Source organism: Syngnathoides biaculeatus, chromosome 8 (assembly GCF_019802595.1).
Source record: "Syngnathoides biaculeatus isolate LvHL_M chromosome 8, ASM1980259v1, whole genome shotgun sequence".
In the NCBI taxonomy this organism is placed as follows: Eukaryota; Metazoa; Chordata; class Actinopteri; order Syngnathiformes; family Syngnathidae; genus Syngnathoides; species Syngnathoides biaculeatus.
Window position 1 is genome coordinate 10,444,257 of NC_084647.1, and position 13,494 is coordinate 10,457,750.

General features: G+C 41.1%; 1 protein-coding gene across 1 annotated transcript in view; it reads left to right on the forward strand.

Moving 5' to 3' along the window:
• Positions 1–13,494, forward strand: part of LOC133504515 (ryanodine receptor 1-like) — a 144,299-nt gene that overhangs the window by 40,812 nt on the left and 89,993 nt on the right. The window contains exons 17-32 of the mRNA XM_061826813.1: positions 2,014–2,132; positions 2,205–2,338; positions 3,513–3,754; positions 3,905–4,097; positions 4,263–4,479; positions 4,688–4,792; positions 5,776–5,879; positions 6,413–6,496; positions 6,577–6,736; positions 6,998–7,145; positions 7,906–8,111; positions 8,448–8,622; positions 9,064–9,272; positions 9,889–10,235; positions 12,719–12,854; positions 13,302–13,462. Of these exons, the coding sequence (XP_061682797.1) occupies positions 2,014–2,132; positions 2,205–2,338; positions 3,513–3,754; positions 3,905–4,097; positions 4,263–4,479; positions 4,688–4,792; positions 5,776–5,879; positions 6,413–6,496; positions 6,577–6,736; positions 6,998–7,145; positions 7,906–8,111; positions 8,448–8,622; positions 9,064–9,272; positions 9,889–10,235; positions 12,719–12,854; positions 13,302–13,462 (2,740 nt within the window). The remainder of the gene's footprint in view (positions 1–2,013; positions 2,133–2,204; positions 2,339–3,512; positions 3,755–3,904; positions 4,098–4,262; positions 4,480–4,687; positions 4,793–5,775; positions 5,880–6,412; positions 6,497–6,576; positions 6,737–6,997; positions 7,146–7,905; positions 8,112–8,447; positions 8,623–9,063; positions 9,273–9,888; positions 10,236–12,718; positions 12,855–13,301; positions 13,463–13,494) is intronic.

The following is a 13,494-nucleotide window of genomic DNA, read 5'->3' on the forward strand; positions in this document are numbered from 1 at the left end:
CGGGAAATGCACCAAACAGCATTTCAGACTACCTACCTTATTTCAAGTCCTTAGAAGGGGTGCTGGAGAGCACCCCCACTGGGGACTCCATTGTTCTGTTGGGGGACTTCAGTGGTCACGTGAGCAATAATAGTGAGACCTGAAAGGACGTGACTGCGAAACCAAGCGGTGTTCTGAAATTGGAGTTCTGTGTTCACGGATTGTCCATAACGGAGAAAACTGACATTAAGATAATGTTTTTTTTTACTAAAAAAAGCAAGGTTATGAAATTATTATTTATTTTACTTATTAGATGTACAAAATGCACATTAGTTAGATTTCATACAAAAATTATAAAGTCAGAATTAGTAGCGTTCACTTGCAATAACTTCTATTATGCACATTCATTCACCTTAATTTTTTAATGTTATATGCTCTTGAGTATCATGTGCACCCCCAAAATTGACCCAAAAAATCAAGAAAACCCTTCTGAAAATGTATAACTTGCAACATGAATTTGCTGTTATCCATAGGCCCGTAATGCTCATCAAATACATGTTTGGAACATCCCACAGGTGAACAAGTTAATTTGGAACAGGTGGGTGCCATGATTGGGTAGAAAAGAAGCTTCCCTGAATTGCTCAGTCAATCACAAGCAAAGATGAAGCGAGGTTCACCTCTTTATGAACAAGTGTGTGAGAAAATAGTCAAACACTTTAAAGACAATGTTCCTCAACATACATTTGCAAAGTATTTCAGGATTTCATCATCTGTGGTCTATAATTTCATCAAATGGTTCAGAGAATCTGCATGTAAGTGGCAAGGCCGAAGACCAACATTGAATGCCCGTGACCTTCATTCCCTCTGGCGGCACTCCATCAAAAACTGTCATTAGTGTGTAAAGGATATCACCACCTGGCTCAGGAACACTTCAGAAAATGTCAGTAAATCTAGTTCAGAGCTATTTCCGTTAGTGCAACTTAAAACTCTACTAATCAAAGCAAAAGTCATTTATCAACAACACCCAGAAACTCCGCCGCCTTCTCTGGGGCTGAGATAATCTAAATTGGACTTATCAAAAGTGGAAATGTGTTCTGCTGTCTGACGAGTAAAAATGGAAATTGTCGACATCGTGTCCTGCGAGCCAAGGACGAAAAAAAAACATTGCAACTAGAGGCAAAGTTCAAAAGCTAGCATCTGTGATGGTATGGGGCTGTGTTAGTGTCACTGGCATGGGTAACATATACATCTGTGAAGGCACCATTAATACTGAAAGGTACACACAGGTTTTGGAAAAACATGCTGTCATCCGAGCAAGGTCTTTTTCATGGACGCCCCTGCTTATTTCAGCAAGACGGTACCAAACCACATACTGCACGTGTTAGAACAGCGAGGCTTTGTAGTAAAAAAGAGCGGGTACAAGGCTAGCCTGCCTCCATTCCAGACCTTTCTCTCATTGAAAATGTGTGGTGCATTATGGAGTGAAAAATACGATAATGGAGACCCCGGACTGTTAAAGAATAGGAAAGAATTCCACATACAAAGCTTCAACAATTAGTGTTCTCAGTTCCTAAACACTTGTTGAATGTTGTTAAATGTGATGTAACAGTGGTAAACTTCAGCCTGACCCAGGTTTTTTAAAAGTGTTCAAGCTATAAAATTCAAAGTTAATGCTAAAAACTATAAAGTTTATCAGATTGAACATTTAATATCCTGTCAATTCAATTAAATATAGGTTGAACATGGTACACATGCCTGACTTTTGTGCGGGAAACATGGGATCGATTCCCACTCAGTGATGGTGTCTCTCTCCCCTGCTCCTAACTGGTGACCAGTTTAGGGTCTAGTCCCCCTTTCGCCTGAAGCTGGGATAGACTTCAGCTCTCCTCTGATCCTTGTGAGGGTCAGGACCTTCCATAATGGATGGCGTTGTGTTTATATTTAACACAACGTCCCAACTTCATTGGAATTGGATTTGAAAATTCTGATGAGAATACTAGTATTTTATATATTTTTGTCTGTAATTTAACCAAGGTATCCTGGAGGTGCTCTACTGTGTGCTCATTGAAAGCCCCGAGGTTCTAAACATCATCCAAGAAAACCACATAAAGTCCATTATCTCTCTCCTGGACAAGCATGGAAGGAACCATAAGGTGGGTTTTTGAAGTTTTATACATTCCTCAAAAGATATTGAACTAATATACTTTTTAACGTGGTGAATTTAGGTTCTAGATGTCCTGCGTTCTCTCTGCGTGTGCAACGGCGTTGCTGTGAGGTCTAATCAGAACCGCATCACGGAAAACCTCCTTCCGGCGCGCGACCTCCTGCTGCAGACCAACATTGTAAATTACGTAACCAGGTACTGAGAGCAGTTACCCCAATGGCTGGATTTACACTACAGGCCCAAGTGTCCAATTGCCATATAATTCTTATAGAGTGGGGGTTCTCCAACTTTTTACATTAAATACAGAATTACTAATCTCTCCAGTTACACCTATTACGAACGGCCTAGAGACGGTGGCCCTGAAGAGACAATAGGAAGCAGAACTTGAGGTAGCTGAAATGAAGATGCTGAGGTTCTCGCTTGGTGTGAACAGGTTGGATAGGATTAGAAATGAGGTCATTAGAGAGACAGCCAAAGTTGGATGTTTTGGAGACAAGGTGAGAGAGAGAAGACTTCGATGGTTTGGACATGTTCAGAGGCGAGAGAGTGACTATGTTGGTAGAAGGGCGCTGAGGATGGAGCTGCTAGGCAAAAGAGCGAGAGGAAGACCAAAGAAAAAGTTGATGGATGTTGTGAGGGAGGACATGAGGACAATGGCTGTTAGCGAGGAGGATGCACGAGATAGGCTTAAATGGAAAAAGATGACACACTGCGGCGACCCTATAACGGGACAAGCCGAAAGAAAAAGAAAATGATCAACATTAAAGTACAGCAGCGTAGTAGGCATTTTGATCTATTCATCTAAAATGAGTTTTTTTTCCCTAAAAAGTATATTTTTACATATATATATATATATATATATATATTACAAACTGTATAAACTGTTTGCTTTGTGTGAGGTGTAACTTTACAACAGTTTTAATTTTATATTCCATTATTATTACATATTTTCTATACAAGTAGATTTTCTGAAAAAAAACAATTTTTTTCCATGTTCAAATATGCTTATAATGTGTTGGAAAAAGTACATTTTAATACCTCAAAAAGTGTTTACTAAAAAGGTGTATGGTTACTCTATTATGTATTTTCACATTATGCAGCTGGTCATGCATAGTGTGAAAATATTGGTTTATTTTTGTTACTTTTAGTAGGCATGGATGGTTTTCATTATCCCACTTCGTACTTTGTCAACCCCAGGCCAGTCTTCTAACTGAATGTTATCTTTTGAGATTAAACAACATTCAACATGGATGAAGACATTTCATTTCAGGCTGACACCTGGCTCAAGGCCAATCAATATTATTGCAAAAATTGAGGTGTAGGTGGTTCCTATAATCATGATAATGATGATTGGCTCGTCTGTGCTCAGTGTTCGGCCAAACATCTTCTTGGGCACGTGTGAGGGCTCCACACAGTATAAGAAGTGGTATTACGAGATGATGGTGGACCACGTGGAACCATTTGTGACGGCGGAAGCGTCGCACCTACGCGTGGGCTGGGCCATGACAGAAGGCTACAGCCCCTACCCAGGAGGTGGGGAAGGTTGGGGAGGCAACGGGGTGGGTGACGACCTGTACTCGTACGGCTTTGACGGCCTCCACTTATGGTCAGGTAAGAAGCACATCAAACTTTAGAGAAGATTCTGCCCTTTTGTGCCATTGAATGTTGATGATCTGTTCTGAAACCAAGTTTGACAACTCCCAAAATATTCCCTCAGCCTATTTCTGGGATCTTTTAATGCATACTGTACTGTCCAATCAGGCACTGTTGCCCGCCAGGTCGCCTCACCTGGCGCACACACACTGGCTGCAGATGACGTGGTCAGTTGTTGTCTGGATCTGAGCGTGCCTAGTATCTCTTTCCGCATCAACGGACACCCTGTTCAGGGCATGTTTGAAAACTTCAATGTGGACGCCCTCTTTTTCCCGGTCATCAGCTTCTCAGCAGGTGTCAAGTAAGAGCAACATAGCATCATTTAAGGGAATGCCTTGACTCAAAGATTACATTTTTTTCATTGGAAAGTATCTAAAAAGACAAACAGAAGGACACTGTTTCCCTTGTTAAATAAGTGATCTCTGTAATGTTCAGACATACAATTCAAGCTTCCTTACATCTCCAGAGCTCGCTTCCTCCTGGGTGGTCGCCACGGAGACTTCAAGTTTATGCCCCCACCGGGGTATGCGCCATGCTATGAGGCTCTGCTGCCCAGGGAGAGGATGCGCATCGAACCCATCAAAGAGTACAAGCACGACTTCAATGGCGTACGGAACTTGCTCGGGCCTACCCTGTCACTCACCCACACCTCTTTCACCCCCTGCCCTGTGGACACAGTTCAGGTGCAAAACAACAACATACAAACCTCTGTTTATTCTTAGTAGACATAACATGCAGATATTATCTTTATCACATTTCATTATTTATTTTCTATAATTTCCATCAGGTTTCAGTGTGTAAAAACTATTATGTACTGTTTTGAAGACATGTTTGTCTGCCTTTCTGTCTGTCAGTTTATCTACCGATCTATCCACCTATCTATCTTTGTAGATTGTGTTGCCGCCACACCTTGAGAGAATTCGAGAGAAGCTGGCAGAGAATATTCACGAGCTCTGGGCGATCACCCGCATCGAGCAGGGATGGACTTACGGGACTGTGAGTCTGGAATTAGCCCCTAAGATACATTCATATTTGAGGCACAAAATAACTCCATCCATCCATTTTTTTATGGCTTATCCCCACTAGGGTTGCGGGCGTGCTGGAGTTGATCCCAGCTATCTTCGGGCGAGAGGCGGGGTACACCTTGAATTGGTTGCCAGCCAATAGTGGGGCACATATAAACAAACAGCCATTCGAATTTACATTCACACTTACGGGCAATTTAAAGTCTTCAATTAAAATACCCAAAAATATTTTGAATCACTGTTTATCCACTGCATCATCTCAGTCATCTGAACAGAGCTTCCATTCCTCCATGTTGAGAGGAGCTTTGATTTTGTTAAGTTTAGTTTTATTTTATTCTATTTTACTGTTTTACATTGTATTTCATTTAATTTTCTTTGAATTTTAAGTTTTTATGGTGGCTGACTGGTAAGCACATCTCCCTCCCTCACAGTTCTGGGGAGCCGGGTTCAAATCCGGCCTCCCCTGTTTGGAGTTCGCATGTTCTCCCTGTGCCTGCATGGTTTTTCGCTGGGTACTCTGCTTTCCTCCCACATCACAAAAACATGCAGGGTATGCATGTAGTGCAATTGAAGACTTTAAATTGCCTGTAGGTGTGAATGTAAGTTCGAATGGCTGTTTGTTTATATGTGCCCTGCTCTTGGTTGGCAACCAGTTTAGGGTGTGAACTCCGGTCCTCAGAACTGTGAGGCCCACGCTTTACAGCTGTGGCACTGTGCTGCCTTCTATTTTAGGATATATTTTCATTTTTACTTATTAATTCAATTGAATGTCATTTTGTCGCCAAAGACCAAGGCTCCCACATGTTCCTCTGCCGACAAAAAGAGCAGTAAATATACAGATTTGGAACCATTTTTACAATGCCCTCAGACATGCATTCATTTAAAAAAAAAAAAAATTTCTGTTTGTTTGATATTTTTTACCAATGAATAACTTACTCTAGTTAACTTTCACAGTTCAGAGATGACAACAAGAAGCTTCATCCCTGCTTGGTGGACTTCCAGAGTCTCCCTGAGCCTGAGAGGAACTACAACCTGCAGATGTCCGGAGAGACTCTCAAGTGAGCTTCTCGTTCAAACCCTCTTTCAGTTACTGTAGTTGGAAGTTGATGTGAGAAGAGAGCAGGGATGAGGACTTGAGTATTTCATCTTGGATTGGAGTCGACTCCAGTCACTGTTTTAATGACTTAGGATTTTACTTAGCAAAAGCTAAAAGACTTGAGAATCGACTTGGAATTAGGAGGTAAAGCTTCAGTACCTGATTTGAAACATGATTAGGTATAATAATACATTCATACATGGGTTGGATAAATTGGTCAAACACTATCATATGTACTTCTTGGTCTTCTCTCTCTTCATGAAGACAGTTCTAGGTAAGACTGCATTGCGAAGGGGAGTTAACATTTGACTTGACTTTGTCTAAGATAAAATGGCTTACTGGCATTACTGGCTTACCTACTTAATGGCTGACTTGTTGGAGACTTAATTGAAGGTTAAGACTTGAGACTGTCTTGAGACTGTCTTGAGACTTGCCCATGCGATCTCATCTCTGGAAGACAGTTTTGGTGAGATCCAGCTCCTCGTTCCCTCACAGGACTCTCCTGGCTCTGGGCTGCCATGTCGGCATGGGTGATGAGAAAGCTGAGGAGAACCTCAAGAAAATTAAGCTGCCAAAGACGTACGTCTGCTGACATGTTTTCACAGTTGGCACAAATATTTGTCAGGTGGGGGAAAAAAACTGATTTTTCCCTTCTGTAGCTATGTCATGAGCAACGGATATAAGCCCGCGCCGCTCGACCTTAGCCACGTCAAGCTAACACCCAATCAGAACCAGCTTGTGGAGAAACTGGCGGAAAACGGTCATAATGTTTGGGCAAGAGATCGTGTACGACAAGGGTGGACTTACAGCATTGTGCAGGTAAGGACATTTACTTGTACTTTCTGTTTAATTCATCCAGAAATATTCTTCAAAATAGGCGGAAATTTATAGCGTATTGCATGTATTTTTAGTGCACATTGTGGGTGTACGTAAAATTCTTCAGTCTATTTTTATATGTTTGCAGTGTTCTGTCTTCCAATACTGTTGGATTCAGCATTTAAATTGATCATTGGTGAAATTACCTGCCACGGTTAGTGGTTGCGAATCATGACAGTACATGTTTGTAAGCATGCCTTTCAGGACATCCTGAATAAGCGAAATCCTCGTCTGGTGCCTTACAACTTGCTGGATGAGAGAACTAAGAAGACCAACAGGGACAGTGTCAACAATGCGGTCCGTACACTAATTGGCTACGGCTACAACATTGAGCCTCCAGACCAAGAGAGTAGTGAGTCATCGTCATACAGTTACACCAATGATTGGCACAGTTTGGGGTCGGCAAAATTGCAATCAAATCATTGTATCATTTTAGAAAACTGAATAGCTCCATATATGGCTAGCTAATAAATCATACAATAAGCGGATCACTCCTTTATACCTTACCTTTAGGCCAATTAAAATCTCTGATATGATTGTGGCATATAAAGACATAAATCCGACATTCTTGTGTGAGTAAAGTATTGTTATTACAGGAATAAAATGCTGTTTTAATGAGAACAAAGTCAAGAAAGATATTACAAGAATAATGTAACAATAATAATTCTAATATCAACTATTTAATTATGATCTTTCCTTGTTTTACTTTGACTCAAAAATTTAAATATTGTGACTTTCATTCATTTATTCATTCATTTTCCAAACCACATCTCCTCACAAGGTTCACGAGCGTGTTGGAGCCTATCCCAGTTATCTTCCGGCAAGAGACGGTGTACACCCTGAACTGGTCGCCAGCCAAGCACAGGGCACATATAAACAAGCGATTCAGACTCACTTTCACACCTTGTGCACCGGGGAATTACTGACTGTAGTTTTACGCAATCTTTCACAAAAAAAGAGAACAATAATTCTGTCAATTTATCTTAAAAAAATAAAACTTTTATTTTGTAGGACTACAAAGATTTTTCTCGCTGAAATATGTTATTGAAAAATTAAGCTTTTCTTAGAAAAAAAAAAACACCCTCATGGTCTTCTGCTTTGCCTTCCTGCAGCTGGCCACGGCCAGGAGAACATCCGTGGCGACAAGGTTCGGCTGTTCAGGGCCGAGAGGTCGTACAGCATCACGCAAGGGAAGTGGTACTTTGAGTTTGAGGCTGTAACCACGGGAGAGATGCGAGTGGGTTGGGCTCGTCCGAGCGTCCGGTCTGACACAGAACTGGGTGCGGATGAGCTTGCTTACGTCTTTAATGGCAATAAGGTGAGTCCGACTCACCGTCTTTTTCTTTTATTTGAATAACAGTCAAGTTCTGAGAGTAGTCTCAAGCAAGATTAAGCAGGTTTTTACATCTTAAATGTTTAAAACATGAAATGCACCACACGTGATAAGGGAAATTTGATCGTGTTCTCCCAGGTCTTTTAGTGTGTGTTGTACTCGTTTTTGCTGTCATCACGAAACTATAACTGTTGTTGAAATTGCTGGTGTTGTGCCAATAATTCAAATTGGCCAGATTTTCTCTGTGTGTGTACCCCACTAGACAGGTTCTGATGTTACACAAACATTTTCTGTATTTACAATGACAATGTGATGTTGCAGGCACAAAGGTGGCACATTGGCAATGAGTCCTTTGGGCGTCAGTGGCAGTCTGGTGACGTGGTGGGCTGTATGATCGACTTGACGGAGATGAACATCATGTTCACACTAAATGGCGAAATGCTGATCAGCGACTCTGGTTCAGAGATGGCTTTCAAAGATATTGAAATTGGAGAAGGTGAGAATTTTAATTGACCCCCCCCCCCCCACCCCCCCAACCAAACCAAAAGGCACCGGATTCCATATGACAGTATTTCTTTAAATTTTTTGGGGGGACATTTCCATCGCCTGAACTTCGGAAAGTATGACAATCCATACCCATCCATACAAATTAAGCCACACCCCAACATTTTTAGCACTAATCGTAGTGGTCATTTTCATATAGATGAGTTGCATATGTGACAACAGGAATGGATTGGAAAGACTGTGTTACATGCCGAAAACCAACAAGTCCTTGTTTACTGTTTGGCTGTTCCTTTTAATTGCCTCACAATTTACAAAGAAACAACCAATATTAGGATTTACTATTCCATGGTCATGAGCTGAACTGGATTGTACCACTTGGTAGCAATTTAGCTTTAGACAGACCGCTGCAACCTAACCTTTTTTTACTCTTCAGGTTTTATTCCAGTGTGTGCATTGGGCTTGTCCCAGGTTGGAAGGATTAATCTTGGCCAGAATGTCAGCAGCTTGCGCTACTTTGCCATCTGTGGCCTTCAGGAAGGGTTCGAGCCCTTTGCCATCAACATGAAGCGAGACATTACCATGTGGTTCAGCAAAAGCCTACCCCAATTTGGGCCTGTTCCCGCTGACCACAACCACTTGGAGGTACCGGTCGAGTGGTTCTTTTATTGGATAAAAAAAATCACAGGCAGGACAGAGAATATCAGCTCCGGCCTTCCAGTCTGAAAATTGCATGTTCTGTCTTTGCTTGTTTCTTCACACATTCAAAAATATGCTTTTTTTTTTTTCTTTTAGGTAGGAGTAAGTCCCATGTCTTAACACTTCAGTTTCGAGCAAGTCCCAAATCAAACTGAGTCAATTTATTATATGACACAACATCTATTCACACATTATCCAGTATGCAGTCACTATCGGTACTTGGTTCAGTTAGCTTTAATCATTCACAATCACATTTTTTTAATGGTCCTAAAATAGTTATAGTAAAATAGCTATTTTTGTATTATATTATTTATTGTTTTCCCTCTAGTTTTACATGTACTGCATATGCAAATATTTTTTTTTTACTCAATAATATTTAAAAACCAGCTTTTCTTAAAGAGTAAATTCTAATTAATGTATTGAATTTAAAAAATTAAATTCAGCTGAACTGTCCCGAGGCAATAAGTCTTTTGCCGTCTACTAGAGGGGAGCCCGGGAGCATCACTGTGACAGAAAATGAACGGATGGATATCATTTGACTATTTTGTCATCATTCCTTTAGGTGTCCCGCGTGGATGGGACAGTGGACAGCGCACCCTGCCTGAAGCTGACCCACAAAACTTTTGGCTCGCAGAACGCCAACACAGACATGATGTTCCTCCGGCTCAGCATGCCCATCCAATTCCATGAGACATTCAAGATCCCAGCGGGTACCACGCTGCTCACCCGTGCGCTTACCATACCTGAAGACGAAGTATTAGTGGTGGAGCCTGACTCAGAGTTTGAAGTTCTAAAGAAGTCAGCGAGTCGTAAGGAGCAAGAGGAGGACAAAAAGGAGCCATCTGTACCAAAGGAGATCTCAGTGGAGAATGAGAAGGACACAATGTCAGAGAAAGGAAAGAAAAGAGGGTAAATTAAATTACAATAATCCTCTGCAAATTTGCTGTTCATCATTCCAAAGTTTGTTTTCAGTTATTTACAGGGGAAAAAAAAAAACCATTTGCAGTTCTTATTCGAAATTTATTTTTTGTGCTCTTTGTGTTATGCCACTAGATGGTGGCAAAGTGCACCTAATAGCAAAATAGCACAAGTGCACTACGGTGTTCCTTCATTTAATATGGGGGTTACCTTCCAAAAAAATACCTGCGTTAAATTAAATCCAAAATTAAATGTTTTTTTAGTTCATCATATAATTATTTCGTTTACAGGATATATTTTTTCATTTACAGTGCATGTTTTTTTGTTTACAGTTCTGTTTTTTTCATTTATAGTGTTTTTTTTCAATTAGAGTATTTCTTGCATTGTTAACCACACACTAAAAACTTTTGTCAGACAGGCGTTAACACTTTCTCACATTTCTATCATTTAAACACTCTCAAAATTCAAACCTTTGTAGATTAAAAAAAAGTACCCTTCATTATTCTAGAATGAAATCAAAGATCAGAATCTTTTTCAGGCCAAAACATTTATTTGCGAAATAAATATATGAACGTCCCTCCATCAATTTTCTTCCATTTCATCTAGCATCGGGTATGAGCGTTTTCCTCTAAAAGGAAAAATATTATAGTTTTTAGAAATCCATCCATTTTCTGAGTCACTTATCCTCACAAGAGTTGCAGGAGTGCTGAAGCCTATCCCGGCTGTCTTTGGGCAGGAGGTGCAGTTAATCGCGAACTAGTTGCCAACCAATTGCAGGGCACATAGAAATAAACAACAGTTGCACTCACATTCACACCTGCAGGCAATTTAGTCTCCAATTAACAGTTTTTAGAAATAAATTTAATTTTAATGATCAATCTATGAGGTCGGACACAAGAAATTATTAATTGTGATTCAGATGTATTTTACATTTGCAGGTGATTTGTGAGGGAAAAACTGCTATGGGGCCGTCACGGTGGAGCACCTGGAAAGCGTTGGCCTCACAGTTCTGAGGTGCCGAGTTCAATCCCGGACCTGCCTGTGTGGAGTTTGCATGTTCTCCCCGTGCCTGTGTGGGTTTTACTCCGGGCACTCTGGTTTCCTCCCACATCCCAAAAACATGCAACATTAATTGGATACTCTAAATTGCCCTTAAGTGTGATTGTGAGTGCGGCTGTTTGTCTCAATGTGCCCTGCGATTGGCTGGGAATCAGTTCCACTTGTACCCTGTCTCCTGCCCGTTGACAGCTGGGATAGGCTTCAGCACTCCCCGCGACCCTTGTGATCATAAGCGGATAAGAAAATGGATGGATGAAAAAGCTATGGGTTGTTGTTGGTGCTCTTCTTTTTTTTCCCATCTGTGCGAGAATATTCTTATGGACAGACATTCCACCTTCAATTTTGTCTGAGATCTGAAGTCACAACACTTTGTGGGTGCGCGCTAAAACGCTGCGGGGCCCACCGGCCACCCCCTGTACTAATGGCGACGATCCCCGCGGCCCCTGAACCCCGGTGTCGGAAGAGCGCACCCGAGCTCAGTGCAGTTCGCCTAAGGTCAATCAATCACCTCCACACCAATGATTTCCAACGTTTATAGAGCCAAGGCACATATTTTACAATTGAAAAATCCCACGGCACACCAAAAAAAGTAAATGTCACCAAAAATGGATCGATTAATTACTGTATGTACTTTCTGCCATCTAATAGAAGAGGATTTTTTTGTTCTGTCTGTCATTGTGCCTCATGAGCATAAACAGATGAATAAAGATACATTGTTTGCGGCACACCTGAAGAGCGCTAAAGGCACACTAATGTACCCTTGCACACTGTTTGGGAATCACTGCTGTACAGTACAGAATGCCTTCAGTTTGGCTAATTTACATAATTTTTTGATGCTAGCAATGTGGCTCTTTTGTGCTGAAAATGAAGAGGTAGACACAAGTGTTGCAAAAGAGCAGGAGAAGGAACTACCACTTGATTGCTTGACAACCATGGCCAATGAACATTGGGGGCTGCCGCGATGCATTGTGCAGGTATACAAAAACCGCAGCAGTCCCTTTACTTACGGCGATTGACTATGGTCTACAGTCCATAAGCCAATCGGCACACAGAACGCGATGCGGGTTTTCTTTTGTGAATCAGGATACAGAACACAATGCGCATTCATACGGTGTTACACCCCCCCCCCCAAAAAAAAAAAATACACAAAAAAAATCTGTGTAATAGCGAGGCCTTGTAAAATGAACTGTGTTGTAGTGAGGGAACACTGTACAGGGGTACCATGACTTAGGAGTGTTACTTAGTTTAGCATGATTTGTTAGTGGAAGTTAGGAGAGTCTTCGCTGTATTGCACAAAGGTGGCACATTGGCACTGTGATTCAGATGTACTACTTCAAAATCATATGTCCAAGACTGTCTCCATGCCCTGAAAATGTACTTAAAAACAACCAAATATTCTCCTTTCTGCACCTTAGATTTTTCTTCAAAGCCAAGAAGGTGGCCATGACACCTCTTGCACCTCCTCCTGCCCCTCCTACAGTGCCCCGCTTGGTGGAAGACGTTGTTCCTGACGACCGAGATGACCCTGAGATCATCCTAAACACCACCACAGTAAGACACACCATAAGGTTTGGTTTCAATTGTAGAAGACATAGATGACACTCAAAAAAACTTCATTATGTGTAGTGGTATACTGTAGTGTCATTGGGGGGTCAATTTGAGGTGGTTGTTGGGGGAATGATATTTGTAGCAAAGCAAATTTATTTATAGAGCACTTCATACAAAAGGTAACTCAATGTCCTTTAAGGTATTTAAGTAAAAAAAAAAAAAAACATTTAAAAAAAGAAACATTAGAAATATTATTTCAAAATGAAAATAGTATTGTAGAAATGTAGAAATTTCTTCTTGGAATAGCAATAAACAATGTTACTTTATAGTACTGTATATTATTGGGACGTTTGTTTCCAATTGTACTATTAGAATATGCAGCGGACCAATACAACTCATGCAGCCAATATTTGAATACAGCATAATTCTTCATGCTCATTTTCTTTCTAGTATTATTATTCGGTGAGGATCTTTGCTGGACAGGAGCCAACCGGCGTGTGGATCGGTTGGGTTACCCCTGACTACCACCAGTTTGATCCAAGTTTTGATCTCTCCAAAGTGCGCAACGTCACCGTTACTGTGGGTGATGACAAAGGCAACATACACGATAGGTTGGCACATTTTACCAGTCTCTGCTTATTTC